At 39.0% G+C, this 22454-nt stretch overlaps 1 protein-coding gene across 4 annotated transcripts in view; it reads left to right on the plus strand.

Moving 5' to 3' along the window:
- Positions 1 to 5244: 5244 nt before the first annotated feature.
- Positions 5245 to 22454, plus strand: part of UGP2 (UDP-glucose pyrophosphorylase 2) — a 69272-nt gene continuing 52062 nt past the window's right edge. Inside the window, exon 1 of one of the 4 annotated variants that reach the window (XM_004742057.3) lies at positions 5245 to 5384. Coding sequence is in view for 2 of the 4 variants with exons in the window: in XM_045077907.1 (XP_044933842.1) it covers positions 6356 to 6374 (19 nt within the window). In the remaining 2 variants the exon portion in view is untranslated. Of the gene's footprint in view, positions 5385 to 5970; positions 6375 to 6585; positions 6673 to 22454 lie in introns of those variants that run through there. The other 3 variants (XM_045077907.1, XM_004742056.3, XM_004742058.3) reach the window with 3 other exon arrangements.

Below are 22454 nucleotides of genomic sequence, written 5' to 3' on the forward strand. Positions count from 1 at the left end.
TTTTTGATCAAAAACTACGTGTACCTTTTTCAAGCATAAAATCTGACTCTAAAGGTTATGTTCATGCAGACAAGTTCAAATTTCTCACTCAAAAATTTGAAAAGATTTTATACAAGTTCCTTATCTAATAATTCCCCTATTACTTTGCATTTTTTTATTTTTTAAAAGATCTTATTTATTTATTTGACAGAGATCACAAGTAGGCAGAGAGGCAGGCAGAAAGAGAGAAAAGGAAGCAGGCTCCTTGCTGAGCAGAGAGTCCAATGCAGGGCTCAATCCCAGGACCCTGGGATCATGACCTGAGCCAAAAGCAGAGGCTTTAACCCACTGAGCCACCCAGGAGCCCCTTATTTTTTATTTTCATGCTTTTATTATTTAAAAAGCAATTAACTTATCGCCAAGTCCAATATGATGCCCACAGATTCCCTCTAAGTTATCTCAGAATGCCACAGAAATATTATTTTCTCTCTGTGCTGTGATAAGGAAAAGGTTGGGAAATATAGCTCTACAAAGTTTAGGAAATGAATACAAAAGAGAAAACAAGGACAGGGTTTTAAGTGAGCAAAGTCTATATCTGTTACAACAAGAAGTTAAGCATACTGGCTAAAATCCAGGAGCCAAAAAAAAAAAAAAAAAAGAAAGAAAGACACTATAAACATTTAGAAATAGCTATCAGGTATATATAACTGTCAGAAGAAAAATGGTCACTTCTGGTGTGCAAAGATGGAGTAAAGAGAAGTAGGGCAGAGGAGTACTGCTATTCATTATGGACATTTTGGTACTGGTTAGGTTTTTCTAAAAAGATGTTCATCCTTATTGGAATTTTTTTTAAAAGTCCAATTAAAAACGGTAGTAGAACTTAACATTAATATACCACATTTTTTCCTGTGGGTCTTTTCTCTAAATGACATTCTTCCTCCTTTCCACTCTAGAGAGGGGGAAAACACTGTTATTTTTTATTCCCTAATCATATTACCCACTTAATGACATATAATTACCCAATTATTTAGGCCTCTTCCAAAAAACAGTCCTGAGGATCTTCTCTTTAGTACTTAGAGTGGTGGGTGTGAAATGCTTAAAATAAATTCCCTGAGACTAAGTTAGGGAACAGAAGTTCTTTATCCTTTCCTTCCAGTGGTGGCACTGGCAGGAAATTTAATAAGCTAGACCAGAGGCAGAGATGTTTGGAAAACCATCAAAAGATATCTGATGGAATGCACAACAGGGAATCTTTAATATGGTTGAAAGAGGAAGAAAAAAATAGGATTAAACTGAATACTTTTCTATTTCACAGCTCTTCTCTATGGGGATTTCAATGTCAATAAGCAACCTCATCATCTATACATATATCACTACAGAAAAGCAGAATGCTTATTTTATCTTACGGGTTTAGAAGCGATATATTATTTTTTAGTGAGTTTTTAGTATTTTGAATTAAGATTACATAATGATCTATGTTTATTAAAAACCCTGAGAAAATATAGGGTTTGTTTGTTGTTTTATGGCTATCCACTCATTAAAGGAAATGACTCCTCTGCCTCTATCAACAAGGGGGGATGTGGAGATGCAGTTTGGCACATGAATGAGATACAACTTCATGGGCATCACCATTTCTCACCAACACTCTCCTATAGGCAACTTGCAGAACAGGAGAAACAGGAGACAACACAGTAAGGACTTGTCCCCTATGCAACTTTCAAAGGAGAATCTAGAGGGAAATTATTGATAAATGAGAACAAGATAATGCATGTTGCAGTTCAACTGCATTCTTCTGGGCCTGATGACTTTTAAAACTACTTAGAAGATTTATCAACTCTAATAAACTCTTAGATAATTATCTGTAATGTGAGACAACTGTTTTTTAAAGCATCATAGTTATTTAAAATGATTGTTACTGTTGTGATAGAAAACTTAAATAATCTGCAAATGCAATTTAAAAATCATACTATGAATAAATGGAAGGATATGTCATAATTTAAATTCACAACTTGTTTCAACAAACTTCCTGATTCATTAACAGGGTGTTGGCAACAGGAAAGAATGCAGTCTTTCTCTTCCTCAAGTAACTGGAAACACCATTCATGTTTTTAGACTACTCATTCATTAGTACTTTGTCTCGCAGATATTGTTTGATATCATTTTCCAGTTAACCCTATTTGGTTACCTCTTGACTCAAAAATGCCCTATTGATAGATCTAGGCAGTAACTGGCAATTTCTAACAGTGGTCCCTTTTTCCTTTTTCACGTGGGTGGCCTAGAATTTAGATAGGTACAGATGGGAGCCAATATTGAATGTGCGCAACAGTCTAGTGTATAATTGTAGCCTGGTTTCTTGGCTAAACACTTGGGGCAGGACACAAAAATTTTTATGTCTCTGACATGTTCTCCAAAACTGCCTTGCTTTATTTTCTTGTGCGTAGGGGATGGAAGGAGGATAGACAAGGGGAAAAAAAAAAAAAAAAGACCACACACATTGCTGGTCTGTACACATATTTCATACTTTAGCCATTTCTAAACCACATCTTATTGGATAGTATTCACGTTAGGAGTTAGCAAAACTTACTGTAAAGTCATCAGGACATTGCATTTGCTGGTATTAGTCTTACACTCTGGCCCAAGTTCACATTCTAGGTAGAAATGTCTAAAACTTAAAAATTCATTACCTCTAAATAGAAATTAAATTTTAAAACCTCTTTTTTTTTAAAAAAATTCTTTATTTATTTGAGAGAGAGAGAGAGTAAAAGAGAGAGAACATGAACAGGGTTGGGGGTAGGGACAGAGGGAGAGGGAGAAGCAGACTCCTCGCTGAGCAGGGAACCCAATGCAGGGCTTGATCCTGGGACTCCAGGATCATGACCTGAGTCAAAGGTAGATGCTTAACTGACTGAGCCACCCAGGTGCCCCTCACATTTAAAAAATCTTATTTACTGGTGGCACCAAACTGGTCGTTCAGTACACATTTACTGAATGCTTGCTATATAGCAGTCACTGTGCCAAGCACTAAATCTAAAAAGCCATCTCATTCCACCTTACCCCTATATACACAGTCCTTCCCAGGCCCACATCCTCATCCTCCTTTAGACACCTCCCCCAAGTTTCTGCAAAGGTTTAATCTGTAAATGTATCTATCCATGTTACAGATTTCTAATGATAGATATATCAACACCATGCAACTTGAAGGGAAATTCCACAGTAGCGTTATCCTGAAAAAAAGGATTAAATACACACACACACACACACACACACACCAGAGAAAGTGACTTTTTCAGGTATTAAGATATATAAATAAATAGAGATAGGCAATTGCCTTCTAAGCAAAATTGAAAGTGCTTTACTGCCATGACCTTCTTTCCCTATCCCCATGTTATCTGCCAAGTGAGGTTGTTTCTAGTGGCTCTGAAGAAGTGGGAGGCTTTTACTAAATGTTTGGGGGCTCAAAACTTAAGTTTAAATCACTATATAAAGAAATTCCATTTTACAGGGCACCATTTGAAAATAACATCCAGGAATATAGCTTCTAGCATGCTACTTCTCTAAGAGCCAGTCTCTGGGCACTTACAGACTCAACCGTTGAAGACAGATACTTTTGGGAGATTTCTTGAGGCAGCAAATGTACAACATCCTTTGGTACTATATCTCAATATTTAATCACTCATAAATCAAAATGTCATTCTTACCTATTACGAAATGCTCTTGCTGCAATTAAAACTCACTTCCTCTCCCTTAACCTTCTGTAAAGGTAGAAAATAACGGATCATCTTACTTACAAAAAACCTTGTATAAATTAAAGACTCTTCATTGCCCTTTATCTTTTGCAGGCTAAGCAACCTATGGGTCCCAATGTTTTGGTGGCATCTTATTTTGGTGTTAGTGCTGATCAATAAATACTATTTAATGCTGCTCGAATTTCTCTACATCACACAAAGGAGGCAGAGATTCTGATTAAGATTGTGTCTCCATTAAAATTTAGATATCTGGGTTTTAGACATTTTTTGGTTTTATTTGGGGAAGTTAGTTTTATAGCAGGGAGGTCAGTCTTTTTGGATTTCACAAAAGAAATATAGTACCCAGGACTGTTACCCTCTAGCATGACAAATCACTGGCCTTTTCTATGTTACTTATCTAATAATGTTTCCATATGACTATGTGGCACTAAATAATTAAACTTTGTTTAGAGAGGAATCATTAAACAATTCTCACTTTACCTTGATTAGTGTTGTCCAAAGCCTCAAACTCCTAGAATTACATGGTTTGTTGGCGGTCCCTAAGAGAGCACTCTCAATTCACGGGTCCTGAAGCAGGCTGACTGAGTCATGAAGGGAAGCCTGAGATACGCCCATTGAATCTTAGAGGTGTTGGCAATACCAGGTGTGAGTTAGCGGGCGCTGGGCTGGCCCTCTTGCCGTTCACCACTTGCCGAACACCACTGCCAGCGTTCTTTGAACATCTCCTTCCTTCTGGACTTCAAGAATATTAAAGGTAAGCATCTCGAGGGGTAACATCCATTTCCGCTTTGATCAGAAAAGTAAATGCCTATCACAGCAGAAGTCTCTATGGGATTAGGTACTGGCGGTGTTGGTTCTAGTGGCGGAGCCTTCACCTGGCACTTTTTTCGACGCCCTAAATCCCTTCTTCTGTTAGTGGGCTCCAAATATCCCACTGCTTAGTCCTTCCTGCCTCTTCAGCCTCCCTAGACCAGGAGTAGTGAGTAAAAATTTGCATTTCCTGAGAAGGGCCTGGGCTCGCTCAGGTAGTTGGCCTGGGGCGTTCTGGCTCTATCCGCCGCTTAGGTATCTATCCTCAATCCCTGGTAAATCGGAATATTTTTACGGACTACAAAAAAACCCGCTCGTGCTTCAGGGTCTCTCCCTTGCTAAAGTATCTGCAGAAGACTAGGTATTTTACTGGTGAAACACCCCTTCCCCGCCACCGTAGGCACGACCTCCACAGGCGGCTCCCAGGGTCTCACTCAGTGACCACCTCCGCGGGGCTCACTCTGGCCGCAGACGTCCCGCCCCCTGCCACCTCCGCGCGTCTCATTGGTCAGGCCCTGCATCCGCCTCGACTCCTGACTGGTAGTTGTTCTTGTCTGTATGAGCCGCGGGGACATTTCCGCATTGAGGGGGGCTGCTCCAAACGGGGGGGGGGAGGGGAGGCGTTTGGGAGAAAGTGGGGGTTTGGGGGTGTCAGAAACCGGTAGCCAGGTGGGCGCAGGGGGTCTGCAGCTGGGCTGTGACCGCGGGAGAGGAGTTAAAGTTGTGCATGTGTGAGGGGAGAAGGGGGAGAGAGAAAGGTGCTTCAGAGGTGACATTCTCTCAGCCTGCGATCCTTCTCCCGGGACGCCATAAACGCCCCCAATTTCTCAGCTGCTAAAGAAGCGGAAGGTGGGTCTCGGTGGCGGATTGGAGAAAGGCGAGGACGGGCTTCTCCAGACCCCTTAGGCTGTGTGTTTCTTTCTGGGAAATGTGTAAATTTCCTTTCCGCGACCCGCTGTGTGGCCCGGGAGGCCCAATTTGGGCCGTCCCGCACGCCTCGGGCTTGGGGCGGCATGCGGGTTCTCCCCTCGCGGATGGACCCTTACTGTTTGCTGCGGGTGAGGGGCGATATGGCCTTCGGCCCCTCCCGAGAACAAGCCACGACAGGATTTCGCCACTCGCTGCTGGAAGGGGGCGAGCTGGAGGCCTCGGTCCGCCGGCGGACGCGCGGAATTCTTGCCGCCTCCTAGTCCTAGGGTGTTTACAGGCTAGTAAAAATGGTTGCATTGCCCCTCTTCGCCGACCTCACCCGCCTCCCGCGTCCTGCTTGGGCGCTGGCAGCTGCTGACCGAGGTTTCCCGGGGAACTGGCCCGAGGCTGGACGGCAGCGAGGGGGAGGGGATGGGGGGTGCGGCCGGCCAGTGTCTGCTGCCGTCCAGCCCAGGAGGGCGTGGGGACCCGGTGGGGGGGGGCGGTGAAATAGCCGTTGTAGATCCTCCTCTTTCATTGATGAAATTTAAGTTCGTGTGATTTTACCTTTTCCGGGAGTCTCCAGTTGGCCCTGGTTTGTGTCAGGAGCGCAGTGTAGACAGGAGTTCTAAGCAGACTCAGTCACACTAAGTTCCTTTCTTTTTGGAAGTGGAGGAGGTTTTCCTGTTTGTTTTTTTGTTTGTTTGTTTGTTTGTTTGTTTTTAGGCAGTTTTAATAGCTTTGAATAATTACTCCCTTAAGGGATTAAATATAGGAAGAGGAGAAAGAACACGTCGGTTGTTAAAGTAAGGGAGGAAGAGAGACTTGCCCTATAGCGTGGCTTCTCTAGAAATTTATACACACACACACACACACACACACACACCAGAGTATTTTAATAAATCCCTAAAATGTCGAGATATGTACAAGGTAAGACACCTTTTTTTTTTTCTTCCTGGGTTGCTTCAGTCGGGAGGTGGGTGGTTTGGAAGTAGAAATGTTCATTTGAGATACCATTTGCGAAACGCTTTTCCTTAAATTGACATTTGAGCGGCTTTGAGCTGCTGGGTTGGCATTTCGGATACGTATAATTTATACTCCTGTGTTCTGCCTCCCTGAAATCAGGTTAGTAGCACTCTGGCTCGCTAGGGTAGTGGCTGTAAATAATGATAAAACAGGATTTTGCCTGCTGATTAACCCCTGTTCTCTTTTACTGGTGGAAGTCAAGGTAACCATGTGTGCGACAACGGGAAGGGGAACTGGGGGGGCTGAGGGAAGGTAGATAGGTTTTGCCAGGACTGTTGGGGAAGCTTTAGTGTTCTCTGTTTCTACTTCGTTTGTGTGTACGTGGTTGGAGTCTCAGATTCAGTTATTGCGAAACCGGGAGTATCTTGTAGAAGCTAGAGGTCATTTCAGCAAGAGAAATGACTTTGCTGCATTGCTGTTTATTTCCTTCTTCTTTGAAATCTGGAAGGATTATTAAGGTTTCTTTGAATCTTGGAAATTGCCCTCTAAATTGTACATGTCTTAAAAAAGGGTTAGCGAATGCCTCTGAACTGAGTTAATCATTAACATTGCTTGTATGTCTGTGTGTGTTGGTTGTACACATTGAAATTGGTGCTACTTTAAATCCGTCACTCACTGATATTTAGCATAGGATTTGCTTCTTGTATGCAAGTAAATCCGTTGCTTGCAGACCCCACATTGTAAAAGCTTCAACTATCTTGATGAACACACAGCTAGTGAAAGTTCACAACCACTTAATGTGATTCTCAACAGATGTACTTTAAATAAAAAATGGTCAGTTATGACCATTATGAGACCCTAGGAATAAAAATGCTCTAGTATGTTTTATATCATTTTATTAACTCTTCTTTGAGTTTTGTATAATAGATTGAGTATTTGCCTGTCTTAATATGGAAACAGATGGGACACTTTTGCCTGCCTCCTTTAGCACTACACTCAGAAATGTCACTTGCCATTAGACTTTCAAATTCATGTTTTAACTTCTTTGTGGTGAGAGAGGCTTTTTATATTCTGATTGAAGAAATGTCTTAGTCAAGAATGGAAAAACGAGGTAACTTAATTTGCTGGTTTTGTAATAGCAACAACGAAATTAACAAAGCTTCTTTTGGCAAGAATATGCTAGGGAAAACTGGACAAGTCACTTGGTAGTTTTCCTTTTAAATTAGCAGTTTTGCAGAAAAAGATGATACCCCTCCCCTCCAAATTTGACATGATTATGTTCCTGTTTGTCATTGTTTAAATTTTGTTCTTAGGTGTAAACCCTCTGTATGTTCAATTAACTCTGCTGCTGTTGATAACCCTAATTGGTAGCCCTAATTGTATAATTGGCTAATGATTCAGCTGTCTCCACAGATCAGTTTTCAAGTATAATTTTTGGGTTTTTGTCTTGGAGTGTTTTTTGTACCAGATGAAATTGTTTAATCTTTGCTGTATCACTTACTGATGTTTCTAATCATGGACAGTTAGCTTATGCTATAGAAGAAAGATTTAACAAATACTAGGCCTCTGTTTTCACATGTTTCATTAAAGCTTCACAAAACCCCTAAGTTTTTTTTTTAAGATCTTATTTATTTATTTGACAGACAGAGATCACAAGTAGGCAGAGAGGCAGGCAGAGAGAGAGATGGGGGGAAGAAGGCTCCCCACTGAGCAGAGAGCCCTATGTGGGGCTCGATGTGGGGCTTGATCCCAGGACCATGGGATCATGACCTGAGCCAAAGGCAGAGGCTTTAACCCACTGAGCCACCCATATGCCCCTAAGAGGTAGATTTTTTTCATGCCCTTACAGCTGAGGAAATTTACGTATCTTGTCCAAAGTTTACAGCTGGTAAGCATTGAAATTCATATATATGTGTGTCTAAAATCCTTGTCGTTTCTAATACCTTTTGTTGCTTTTCACATTAAAACGTTACCCAAATGGCTTGTTTCTCCAAGTAGACTGTCAATTTCCTGTGGGCAAAGATAATATTATATCTCTGGGGGAAATACAGTGTCTTGAAGTGGTGGATGCTCCAAAAGAATTTGACACAGATGACAAATGAGAAACTCAGCATTTTTTATATATATATTTTTAGGTTAGCCTACATTTTTATTTTCAGTTTTTTTTTTTTAAATAATACCACTTAGATTACATAAATGTTATAAAGATAGAAGCATTTGGATTTAGGTTTGAATCCTGATAACAGGAGATTTTAGATACATAACTTTTCTGAACCTCAGTTTCTACTTATTTAAATATTGAGTACTAATGCTTTGTCACAGGGTTATTGAGAAGCTGAAATGAGATGAATTATGTGAATGCCCTAGTCACATACTAAATGGCCAGTGAGTTTTCCATTTCTTTCTTAAAATGATGGTGGCCATACAGATAGCATTGCAACCATAAGTATAACCACATGTCATCAACAGAAGTAAATAGAACAAGGCAGATATGACAGTTTTTTATTTTCCTATTCTAGTTTGGTGTCTAGTCCCCTAGCACTTGGGAGTTGATATATTTGGGGGGGGGGGGAGTGCAGGGGTCGGAGGGGGGAACCTTGAATGGTGATGTGAATACATAGTTGGTGACAGTTTTTGTTTTAGTCCAGTCAACAAAAACAGTTTTTGAGTGCTTACAATGTGCAATACACTGTATTGAAATTTCATGGGTATCCCTTATAGTGGGCATTTGAAATTCAGAACATCTAGGTATTATACCTGTGTGTTGTGTGCACGTGTTTTTGATTGCCTGGACAAGATTTGGGGTTGCTATACTTGGCTTGAATCTCTTCTCCCAAAGCTAGGCAAAGCGCTTTGTAGAAAGCTGGGTGTCTCCAGTCTCAAGCACTGGGACCAGTAAGTCATTAGGTAGAAATATTCAGTTACTAAAACTGCTTAATGTTGATAGGCAGGGGCACTCTCAGTGTATATTCCTTGTCCAAAAGAAAGTTTAGCTTTCTTTGGGCATCTCCTAAGTCTATATTCCTCAGGCACTTAAATACCTTTTTTTTAGGAAGACTCTTCTTTCCTAGATCTAGGATATAATTGCCTACCTGTTGTATTCTGCCCTCAGGTTACCTTCAGCCTACACCTGTGAAATTACTTCCCATTTGCTAGTTTTCTTCACTCCAGGGGTTGTTGCAGAGCCCCAATTATTCTAAATAAATGTGAGTACTAGCTGAGGGAGAAGGGACGCCCTCTCACAGTTGGAGGTACTAGGGGTCTTCAGCTGATGTGACTTTTTGCCAGCTCTATCAATGGGTGCCATTTGGGATTCTGCTTTTTATAAAAGTTCTGAGAGCTATGGGATAATCTCTCTCCACATGATTTGAAATTTATAAATGGTGCAGGAAATATTGTCATCTAGCCAACTATGATCATGTTATGTGCTTATACTATAATATTAGAGGAACTTTTTTTTGAACCTTTTTAATAGGCCATTATTTATCTAAATCATATAAAAATGTCCCTTAATATTCTTAAATTGAGGAGGTATTTGTATTTTAGGGGAAGGTATTTGAGTGTCTCTGTGTCACTTAAAAAATATTTGAGGCCCATTGACTTTCCCATTTGTTGGAATTCTCTCTTTATGACTCTTTTTTTTTTTTGTGGTTATTCCTGTTTGGTAGATGGCAGCTAACCAAGGAGGATTAGCTGAGCTAATTTTAACTGAAGGGGTCTCAGATGAGTATAGGGATGAGATGTATTCTGGGGCCTGATTATGGAGGCTGGCCTTGGCCTGCTTCTTCTCAAAACCTCAAACTAAATTTAGCTTTTTGCTGATTATTTAGATGACTAGGATGCTTTTAGCCCAGGAGGATTGTGACATGGATTTCAGACAGTAGTAAAGGGGGCAAAGCAATGACTAAGGCACACTCCTCATTTTTTGAAGACATGGCTTGGGATTCATTATGTTGCTATAAGGAGGAGAACTTAGTTAAATTAGAATCACAGTTAAATGGAAAATTAAAAGAAACTCAGAATAGTTGAGCTGATGAAAACTTTGTTTTCCACCATGGACTTGGTAATCTCTATGGTTAAATTGCCTTTGTTCTTGATAACTGGGTGTTTCTTCTAGTAAGATGATTTTCATTTATGAAATCCTACTGAGAAAAGAAATTAATAGGGAACATCAGAGAAATAAGAAATCTTAACTGGTATACTTCTTGGAAGTGCCATTTTAATATTCTGAAGATAAATTGAAAAATAACTTTTACAAGGAAATTACACTGAACTGTTAAGTTTGAACAGTAAGTGTTTTCTTGTGATACTGCTACACAGAGACCTTTCTCTGTTTGTGTTATTTTTTCTTCATAGAAAATTGTAATATTTATGAATTGTAACTTTAAAATAACTTTAAAATAAATTTTTAAAAATTTCAAATAAAATTAAATAATTAAAATAATAAAATAAAATACTTAATTTGTACAAGGAACATTCGTTGGCCTAATAACGAAAGTGCTGTAGGCAAAAGAATAATAAATATACTGTGGTTTTCTATTTTCCACCAAATTGTATTTGGTAATTTTATGAGTTCTCAGAAAGAAAGATATAGCCATTACTAAAAAGTTAATACAAATAAATATTTAAAAATCAAACTAGCTCTGGATTATCTGTAAAAAATGAAAAATTAAGAGTTGACTGTACTAAGTTTCTATAATGTGATTTCTCTTGATATCCAGAATTTATGCCACTGGAGAAAGTCCCAGCATTATTAGAATAAAATTTGAGAGAGATCCTCTAGGATTTTGGATTTAGTGAATGAGGAAGTATGATTCACTTAACTACCAATTTGATTGGTTGGGATCTCTTTAGAAGGTTAGCTTTTTCTAAAGACTTGTATCCCTGTTTTCTTTTCTAAACTTGTATTTTGTACTTGGTATAATAGTGTTTGCATTGTGGATGAATTCGTCTTGGGTGATTTGATAGATTGTTCCAGACACAATGACAATTAATTGAAGCCATATGTCTTAGGCTTTTAAAATTCTTCCACCAGGCATGCATTTTTCTATTAATAACTTTTATAGTCTTTGAAAGTTGGCTTGCCAAGCCATCAAAAGAAAGCCATCAAAAGAAAATTAAACTCTATGCATTTGACAGGGCTTAGGTGTGAGAAAGGGGATAAGACTCCATTTCAAAGCTGTTTCCCAGTTATTGGTGATGCAGACCTCTCCTTAGTTTGTTGCAAAGGAATTGTTTAGGACTCAATTTCTGCCTCTGCCGAAAGTCCTGCTGTTTTATTTTCTCAGTCATTGCCAGTTGAAATCGATTGTGCCCCCAAACCATTTTGACAATTAAGGGTTATTTCTGAGAACCAAGGAGAAAATGGCTATGTTGTCTTAGTTTAACTTAGATAAACAACAAAATGTTTTGTTTTCTAACATTTCTAGATATTTATTTTTCCTATGCAAATCAAGAGAGTTCCCTGTTTTTCTGTGATTTCACTTATATCTTTAAAAAAAGAATTATTCATTGTAATCATGTACATGAGATAGTCATATTATGCTTAGTCCACTTTTTAATAATCACCAAAGTGTTGAAAATACTATCCTAGGGGATATTCCCTTTAACAATAACTCCATTGCTCCTTGGCCACAAAGGCCTGCAGACAAGTTGTTTGGAGTTTGCTTTCCTCTGGTTGCTGCCCTGGCAAAGGCTGATGTGATGTTTTATTTATGTTTAAGCCCTGCCTAGAATTTTAAAACTTGGAGAAAAAGAGTGCAGGAAAATGAAATAACACAGTTCTATGCACTGTTTTAGGTTCACTTATGCCAGTGATAAAATGCTTGGCCTTGGTAATAAAATATTTAGAGCGTGCATAAAAACTTTCTTCGATTTTTCATTGCCCAGAAAACAAACAGTATAGAGGGAAAAGGTGAAGAGCATAAAAGGATGCTTATTCTGGTGTGTAGTTTTAACCTCACCTAATAACCTTACATTGTAGACATAGTTTGATTTTTGCATGTTTTCATTCAGGCATACTCCTGGAGGTGACAAACCATGTAAAAGCACTGTAACCAAGAAAGGGGAGACCTTCCTGCAGGAAGGAGAAGCAGGGCACCAGGGTTTAGATTCCAGCTTGGCACTGCTACCGTGTCCTTAGGCAAGTCAGCATCTCTGGGGCCCTGTTTCATCTCAAGATAAGGGAAGAGGACTCACTGACCTCAAAGCTTTTCCAAGCTTAGAATCCTAGTTTTATCTAAATGTACATACATCAAATTACAGGGCAAGCCTGCCAAATAATTTTTTGTGCTTGATGATGATGAGTTTATATTGTATCTCTTTTTCTTCCTCTCAACAAATGAGTATTCTAGGTCTCCTGGCACATGCCTTCTTGTATCTGTTAAACTTAATGCAAGGTAATATTATTTAACAAGTTGACACATCTCTTCTGAAAGTTCTGTTTTTCAGAAGCAGTATTTTCTTTTTTGTCTCTTAAGATTTTTAAGAGCTACTCTGTTGTAGAGAGCAGAGTTACTCTTAATTATTAATGAGAAATCTGGTTTATGTGTAAATTCTAACAGTTAAAAACAGTCTTTTACATTCGCAAAAATTTATTTTAGCAAATAGCCCTGCATATTCAGTGCTAGAACAGTTCTCAGAAAACTGGTACTTTTTATCTTTACCAGAAAACATTTATTAAGCATTAATATGTGTAGAAAACTGAGTCATTAAAAAATCTGTAAATGTAGGGGTGTCTGGGTGGCTCAGTGGGTTAAGGGGCTGACTCTTGGTTTTAACTCAGGTCATGACCTCAAGGTCATGATCTCTGGGTCCTGAGATCTGAGGCTTACTTTAGTCTCCACGCTCTGCAGGGAATCTGCTTGAGAATATCAGCACCCATCTCCATCATGCTTTCTCTTTCTAAAAACAAATACATCTTTAAAAAAAAAAAAAAAACTATGTAAATGTAAATAATCATACTGTGGTTTGGAGTCTGAAATAATTAATTGATTTAAAATCAACTAATTGATTTTAATTGTGATTGAATGACCTGGACTATATTCATACTAAATAAGCTAAATCTAAATATATAAATTGCCCAATTTTATTTAATCTTTAAAGCTAGTGAAAACATTATGCTAACATTTATATAAGATAATAAAGATTGGAAAGAAACATTTTGTCTAGATTGGCTATAAGTTTGAAATTGGCTAGAAGTTTGATAACATACGTGATAACTGACTGATAAATCAGCTTCTTTTTAAGAAGTCTTGGGGACTTCAAGAACTCAAGACACAATCCACATTTTGCTTAGCCGTGCTTTCCCATGACCATAATTCCTGGTTCTTGAATACTTTTTGTTTGGCCTTATCAGACTCTACCTTCACTAGACTGGAGTCTACCTTCTTAATGTATTTCTACCACATAGCAGTATCATAATGGGCTTTTACTCATTTATTTAATAAACATTACTTGAATATTTACTATGTTTTTCGCTCTGTGTTAGGCAATGGGAATATAGCCTGAGCAAAATACACATGATATATTCCTACAGAGATTATAACTTGTTGGGAAAGATAGACATTGAATAAACTTTAAAAAGCATGGTGTTATAAAGGTGAAATAGACGAATTTATCTTGTGAGCATGTAGTGGGCAACCATGCTTGGTTTAGAAAGATATTCAGGAGGAGATTACATTTAAACTGAATTCTGACAAATGATATATATTAGTGGCTGCTCAAGCCACTAATATGAAAATATAAATCTTGATCTCTTATTTACATATTATGAGGTGTCTGCAGTGTGTCAAGTGCTGAAGTAGGTGCTGGGAAAAAATTTTTCATAGCTAGTGCCTTTGAAGTTTTGCAGACAGACATCTGAGCAAAGAGTTAAACTTTAGGGGCTGTTTGGTATAGTAGAGAGGCAGGAGTGATTAAAACCCTTCCATTAAAGGAGTTGTGATAGAAGGAGGGCCTCTTTGCATGTTCAGAAGCTACCACCTAGAACACAGATCACCCTCAAAATAGCAGAAGCTACTCAAGATCACAGAGTTTGAGCCCTTGGGGAAGTTTCTTAGAGTCTGAGATGCTTTCTCATGATTGTGGCATTCATGCTGGGCCACTAATTTCTAATTTTTTCCTCCTCATTTCTGTGTACCCTGCTCTCAATATGTTGAATGACACTTGAGATGTGTGTTTTGGAAGAATCTTACAATAAATAGAATGCTTTTAATTTCATGGAACAGAAAAGTACAAACATAGTTGGTTTAAAAAAATGAGGGACTTCCATCACATGAATCTTGAAGTGGGATGTTCCAGAGTTGGCTAATTGAATATAAAGAATGTATCAGTCTTTCCCTCCTTCTCCTCTGCTTTCTTAGCCTAGCTTTCTCATTCTTAGGTTAGCTTCCTGTAAGGTCACTAAATGGCAGAAGAAATGGGAGGTGAAGGGTTGGGCACATATATCCAGGGGTGGAAAAGATAATATTTTTTCCATGTGTCTTTTTTCAGTCAGGAGCACCTTTCTCCTAAATTCTTTGGCAAACTATACCCTCGTGACTCACTGACCAGAATCATATTATGTTTCATGCTTAAACCAATCTCTGGAAAGGCTTTAGACCAATCTGGGCCTGGAGCCATCTCCAAAGCATGTGGCCTTAGGGCAGACAATAGGTGACAGAATAGCATTGTCTCTGGAAAAGAACGATGTGCATGGCTGCTTCAAGTGTATTAAGTGGAGTATAGTCTATATCAGAGCTACTCAAAGCAATACAGGTAGCATTCACTTATTAGAAATGCATATTTACCCCCCACCAGACCTACCAGAGTTAGAATCCTGGGAGCTTGCCCAGGAATCTATGTTTTGTTTAGTTTCAGAAGGCTGTTTATTTGAATGATAAAGTGAATACGACTGCCATTAAACTCAGTTATAAACAAAGGGAACGATGCTTGCGTTGACCTCTCCAGGGGCTCAAAGCAATGAATGGATGCGCCGAAAAAATCATGAGGGAAAATCTACAGATTCAACTCTGTTTTCTTCTTTTTTCATTTTTTCTTTTAACAAGGCCTCCAGGTGATTTGTGTGCACAGTAAAGTTTTAGAAGCACTATTTTTTTTTTTAAAGATTTTATTTATTTATTTATTTGACAGACAGAGATCACAAGTAGGCAGAGGGGCAGGCTCTCCGCGGAGCAGACAGCCCGATGCGGGGCTCGATCCCAGGACCCTGGGATCATGACCTGAGCCAAAGGCAGAGGCTCTAACCCACTGAGCCACCCAGGCACCCCTAGAAGCACTATTAAGATATCACAAACGAACTAAGAAATTGCAACCTTTAGGCATTCTGCTCTAGCCCTTTCATTAACTTTGGCTAATCAAAAAGGTACTTCGGCTTGGCTTTTAAGACCGGTCTGGTTAAGGAATTTGTATTTGTTTATCGCAAATACAAATCCCATCAGTGAAGAAGTGATATGATTGGGGTTGCAGTTTAGGGAGACCAATCCATTCTGCTTGGTACTACCAGATTAAAGTGACATATGGGCAGACTAGTTAGAAAGATGCTGTCATCATAACCAGGAGATTGAAATGAGAGAGGTTAAAGTAGCAGCAGTGGGAATGAAAAGCAATGAATGGAATTGTGGCAATTGAAGTATATAGTATTGGATTGATGTTATGTGAAGGGAAGGAAGGAAAGAGTCAACTGTGCTGAGGTTTACAGGTCACCTAGCACTGACTAGGAGAATGTTCATATCATGTAGAGCAGGGAGGTGTATTTGGTTTAGATGATTTGGACATGTTGAGTTTGAAGTACCCAACTTGAGTGTCCAGGTGGAAAATGCCTAGAAGGCTGTAGGGAATGTGAATCTGGAGCTCAGGAAAAAAGATCAGGATGCAAGGCACATATTTGGGGATTATCAATAATGAGACTGGTAGGTCATAATTGAGGGGAAGAGTGGTCTGGGGACAGAATCTTAGGAAATTCAGGGAGTAGGAGAAGAAAGAGTCAGTTATGGAAATTGAGGCCTGGTCACAGAGGTAGGAGAAGATGTAGCATATTATCGGGTAATGGAATCCAAAGAAGAAAAACTTTTCTAGGGGGAATAGTCACAAATAACTGAGATTAACAACTACAGTGAGAATCCAAAAGACGATGGTTAGCTTTAATTGGTCATAAATCTAGTCAGTATATGTCCTCAACTTTATCCATGGATATTTCTAGTTACCAGTACATTCTTAGAGTTTTTAAACTTACAGTAGTCCCCTCTTACCTGCTTTCACTTACCTCAACTAAGGTCTAGAAGCGGATGGTCTTCTCCTGACATACTGTCAGAAGGTCAATAGAGACAAACCAGAGAGATATTTCAGGTCTAGTTCTGAACCACAGCAATAAAGAAAATATTGCAATAAAAGGAAAGCCAATGGAATTTTTTTTCTTGTTTCCTGGTACATTTAAAAGTTACATTTATACTATACTGTACTATACTATACTGTAGTGTGCAGTAGCATTATGTCTAAAAAATATACATACCTGAATTAAAAATATTTTATTGCTGAAAAATACTAACCATCATCTGCATTTTCAGCAAGTTGTAATCACTGGTTACAGATCACCGTAACAAAGATAATAATGAAAAAGTTTGAAATATTGTGAGCGTACCAGAATGTGACACACAGACACAAGTGAGCAAATGTCACTGAAAAAATGGTGCTGATAGACTTGCTCAATGCAGGGTTACCACAGATCTTCATTTTGTAAAAAAAAAAAAAAAAAAAAAAAAAGGTAGGGGGGCAGTATCTGCAAAGATCAATAAAAAGAAGTATGCCTGCACTAGCCTAATGCTGTGTCAATGCCTCTATCATTTACCTCACTTCATCTCATCATGGAGGCATTTTATCTTCTCACAAAGTCAAAAGAAGGCTGAGTACAACACAATATTTTGAGACCACATTCACATATTATTACAGTACAATTATCCTATTTTCTTATTGTTAATCTCGGACTATGCCTAAATGATAGATTAAACTTCATCATAGCTATGTAGGTATAGGAAAAAACATAGTTTATATGGAGTTTGGTACTATCTGCAGTTTCAGACCATCCATTGAGAGTCTTGGAACATATCTGTTGAGGATGAGTGGAGACTCTACTATACTTGGCTCACAAGTCATTTCCTGGTTTAAAGTTAAGTTAGCTCCCTAATACTCTGACTTAGAGTGCCTTTCAGTGTGAGTTTCCAAGGAAGGTTGGGACTGATAAATCTAATTAGTGGTGGGTGGGGAGGTGGCCTGGGGAGAGCTCCTAACCTCTTTGTTGCTCTTGGTATTCTTTCTATAGTCTTTCTGTAGCCTGTGCATTGTGAAACTAGCTTTCTCCTTTAGGAATGTGAAGCTGTGGGGCATGTGGCTGGCTCAGTCATTTAAGCATCTGCCTTCAGCTCAGATCATGATCCCAGAGTCCTGGATCAGGCCCTGCATGGGGCTCCCTCCTCAGTGGAGATCCTTCTTTTCCCTCTCTCTCTGCCTGCTGGCTCCCCTACTTGTGATCTCTCTCTCTCTGTCAAATAAATAAAATCTTAAAGAAAAAAAAAAAAGAATGTGAACTCGTTTTGTTTGTGCCAGTATCAAGATGTCAGGGAAGGATATTATATATACCTCTTAGTTGATAAAATGGATGAAATGAAATACCTGAATTAAATGTAAACAATCACTTGTTAGATTGTCTCCACCTCTTAATTCTATTGCTTTCCTCTTCCTTTTTTTCTTTCATCATCTTCTTCTTCCCTTTTTTTTTTTTTTTTGGCTCCAGTTGGATAGGAGAAAGCCCACGATGTTGAAATTTTAGTTCTTCTGAACAAGGAAGAATTAGGAAATGGGGGTGGCAGAAAAACTTCTTAAAAAAAAAAAAAAAGAAAGAGAAGTACTGCCAGTTCTATCCCAAATGGACTTAGTTATAATTAAGTCAACCAGGACAACCCTAGTAAGCCCATGTGGAAGGGAGTTTCCTGTTTAGTCCATTGGGTCTAAGAAGACATTCTGATAAAAATGCTTTTGGAGTGTTATTTTTGGATTTTGTGCCAAAGATTAAAGAGAATCAGACTAGGAGGAAAAAATGAGCAGGGTATTTCCACCTCACTGTGGTGGGATGGCACTCAGATAAATTGGCTTTGCTTCTGAGCGCCAGCATTTGCTGGTTCTATGACCTTCGATAACTTAATGAACTATTTCAGCCTCAGTTTCCTCATCTGTAAAATGTTGAGGGTAGATAAAATCTTCCCTCTCATCTCAAAAATGTTTTTTGAGTTATGGCCAAGGCACTGAAAAATTTTTTTAATTTCATAGCTCTTCTTTTTCATTTTAATTAATTAATTAGTGTGTGAATGTACATAAGCGGGGGTCGAGGAAGTCCGGGCTTAGTGAGAGATAGAGAGGGAGTTCTAAGCAGGCTCCATGCTCAGTGCAGATATCTCACAAGCCCGATACCATGACCTGAGCCAGCACCAAGAGTTGGCCGCTTAATTGACCAAGCCACACAGGCACCTCAGTAATGAATGTGATTCCTAATCCACTCTCTGTCCAAGGTTGAGGATGAGCAATTCTCTGTTGCTAGGAAGTGAGAAGGAATAAAACATTTTGGGAGTTTAGGAATCTTGCATTATTCTGGGGGTTCTTTAATTGACCTTCCATTAGAAAGACGATTGTCATTGCCAGAATGGCAACCTGAGAATATTAAGTCCAAGAAAGCTTTAGAGGTCTGTACTTCTTTTCCTACCAGAAGTTCCAGACATTTATTAGAAATTCAGGATGGAGGGGCGACTGGGTGGCTCCGTGGGTTTGGGCCTCTGCCTTTGGCTCAGGTCATGGTCCCAAGGTCCTGGGATTGGGCTCCGCATCAGGCTCTCTGCTTGGCGGGGATCCTGCTTCCCTCTCTCTTTCTGCCTGCCTCTCTGCCTGCCAGTGATCTCTGTCTGTCAAATAAATAAATAAATCTTAAAAAAGAAAAGAAAAGAAAAGAAATTCAGGATGGATAAGGAGGTCGCCACTAAGGGAAATGGTTTCTAGCTCCGTGCCTCCCAATCTGTGTCAGGTGTTTAAGATAGACACCCTTCTTGATTAAGCATAAATTATTATTTTGCATATACTTCAATCCTTAAAAGGCCTTCTTTATTCTTCATTCCCTAAAAAACAAAGCTTCGTAGTAGCACTGCCCAGAGAAAAGGGAAGGAAACAGCAGTGGGATAGGGTGGAAGATGTGATAGGTTCTTTTAATGTTCTTTGTTGTATTAGCTGTTCATATCTATAGATTGGCTGGGAAGAATACAAATTGTTCTGTATTTGCATTTGGTGCTCTATCAAAGAAATGGGAAGAGTAAAGGTTAGGGATATTTATTACAACTTGAGTTTGAATCTGTGTCTGGGTTTTTTTGAATCTGTATCCTAAGGTTGAACTTCCTACAGCTGGCAAATACCACATGTAACATTAAATTTGTCTTTCAGCCAGCCTTTCTTAGCTTGGCTTGATAGGGAGGATTGTGAGATGGGTTTTGTGTGTTTTGACCTTAAATCATATAGAATGATATGCAGTTCTGTAGAGGAAGTCTCTAAAGCTTGGTGGTTTTTTTTCATTGTTCAATCTTTGTTTTTGTTTTTGTTTTTGTTTTACTGTTCTCATGTAGACAAATCTCAAAAACAGCTTCTATAATTATCTTTCAACTTTGCAGTTACATTTATTGTTATCTCATCTTGGCATTTGCCCAGAATATAAATTAAATGTTTCCATCACTAATTTTTAGGAATGTGGACTGGGAATGCTGGCTTTCAGAATCTCACTTCAACAAAGTAGCAAGTCTGTAGATGTCTTTGAGTCCAACAAAAACTTTTTAAAAAATCATTATAAAGTTCTTGATCTATTTTAATCCATCTGTGACACAGAATCAAAAAATTCATGTGTTCCTTAATTTAGATGTTGTATATTTAGTAGATTTTTCTTCTGAATTATTTCTTAAATATAGGAGTTGGGTTAAAGATTGGAGGAGAGATATTCCAGGTATATATGGGGCAGCAGGGTGGGGGGTACTTAAACTATGACAAATTTTAAATTATAGTTAAGTCAGCCAAGGGATGAACCGTATAGTTGATGTCATGTTAATTCTAGTTTAAAATGTTCTGCAGGATTTTTTTATTTACCTATCTATCATAGTTATGCAGAGGTGCTCATCCATTGTTAGGAATTTTTACAAATGAAATGTTGCTACTTACTAGTGGAAACATACATTTAGATTGGTTATGGAACACTTGTGTTTCTTAGCTAAAAGAAGTTATTTATGGACCACTGTTTGGGTCACTTAAAAGTTTTACTAGAGTCATAAACTTAGTTGTGTTGTGATTTATGCCTATAAAAAGAGCACAGTTAGAAAATGGCTATTCTAGAATTAGATTGTATGCTGTCACCAGATTTCCTCTTTTTTTTTTTCTCTGTTGGATTTCAATATGACAGAACATGGATTTTAAAAAGTTTTTGAAGAGTGATGTTAAATATCTCATTTGTTAACAATTTTAGGTATTTGGGAGGAGAGGCTATCTACATTAAATAAACTGCTTTAAGAGTTACTTAATTTACTAATTTCTGCTCTCACGAGTATCTTAAAAGTATTATGTTGGCTTTAACTCTGTCTGTATAAATGTTTTCTTCTGCCCAGATAACAAATAGAAGAATTTATGTTGGAGGCATTTGGTTGGATCAGTCAGTTAAGCATGGGATTCTTGGTTTCGGCTCAGGTGATCTCAGGGTCCTGGGATTGAGCCCTAAATTGGCTCTGCGTTCAGGATATAGTCTTCTTGAGATTCTCCCTCTCTGGGGCACCTTGGTGGTTCAGTCATTTAAGCATCTGCTATGAGCTCAGGTCATGATCCCAGGCTCGTGGGTTCGAGTCCCCCATGAATCTCCTTGCTCGGCAGGGAGCCTGCTTCTCCCTCTCCCTCTGTCTGATGCTCCCCCTGCTTGTGCTCCCTCTCTCTGTCTCTCTGCCTGAGTGACAAATAAATAAATAAATAAATAATTTTTTTTTTTAAAGATTTTTTATTTATTTATCAGAGAGAGAAGGGGGAGCCAGCGAGCACAGGCAGACAGAATGGCAGGCAGAGGCAGAGGGAGAAGCAGGCTCCCCACCGAGCAAGGAGCCTGATGTGGGACTCGATCCCAGCACGCTGGGATCATGACCTGAGCCGAAGGCAGCTGCTCAGCCAACTGAGCCACCCAGGCATCCCAAATCTTTTTTTTTTTAATGCAGAGATTCTCCCTCTCCCTCTCCTTATACCTCTCCCCCGATCTCACCTCTAAAATAAATAAATCTTAAAAAAAATTTATGTATGTGGGAGGGAGTATTTTTTGTTTAGTTTGTTTTTTTTTTAATTTATTTGACAGAGAGAGATCACAAGTAGGCAGAGAGGCAGGCAGAGAGAGAGAGAGAGAGAGAGGGAAGCAGGCTCCCCGCTGAGCAGAGAGCCCGATGCGGGACTCGATCCCAGGACCCTGAGATCGTGACCTGAGCCGAAGGCAGCGGCTTAACCCACTGAGCCACCCAGGTGCCCCTATTTTTAGTTCTATTGAACTGTTCTGCTAAATTAACGTTTGTAGGACTTGTTATCACACAAAATGTTTGAACATAAGCTTCAAAGCTACATTTATAAAATAAGTTTGAGTTAGGTATTGAAAAAGAACAGGTGAACAATAGTCTGATTATCCCTTATTTTATAAGTAATAGACAACATAATTACTATCTAGATAGCTAAGCATGTAAAACAACCTATGTTGGCATTTTCTTCCCAAGGTACTTAGGCTTGGGATGTTTTCTTTTTCTATGTTTTTCTATTTTTATTTGTTTTCATCTATCAGGCATTTCTGTCACCTTTAGTGAGCCATCTTTAGTGAGATCTGCCTGTCAGAGAGATTCCCAGCTTTGCCAAAAGCCCCTATAGTCTTGTCTGACACAGATAAGCCTGTAAAGTCTTGGCTGAAATTGAGGACAAGAAACGAGGAAGCAGCCCTGTGTCCTTTTAAGTGAA

Source organism: Mustela putorius, unplaced genomic scaffold (assembly GCF_011764305.1).
Source record: "Mustela putorius furo isolate JIRA1106 unplaced genomic scaffold, ASM1176430v1.1 tig00000224_pilon_pilon_pilon, whole genome shotgun sequence".
NCBI lineage: Eukaryota > Metazoa > Chordata > Mammalia > Carnivora > Mustelidae > Mustela > Mustela putorius.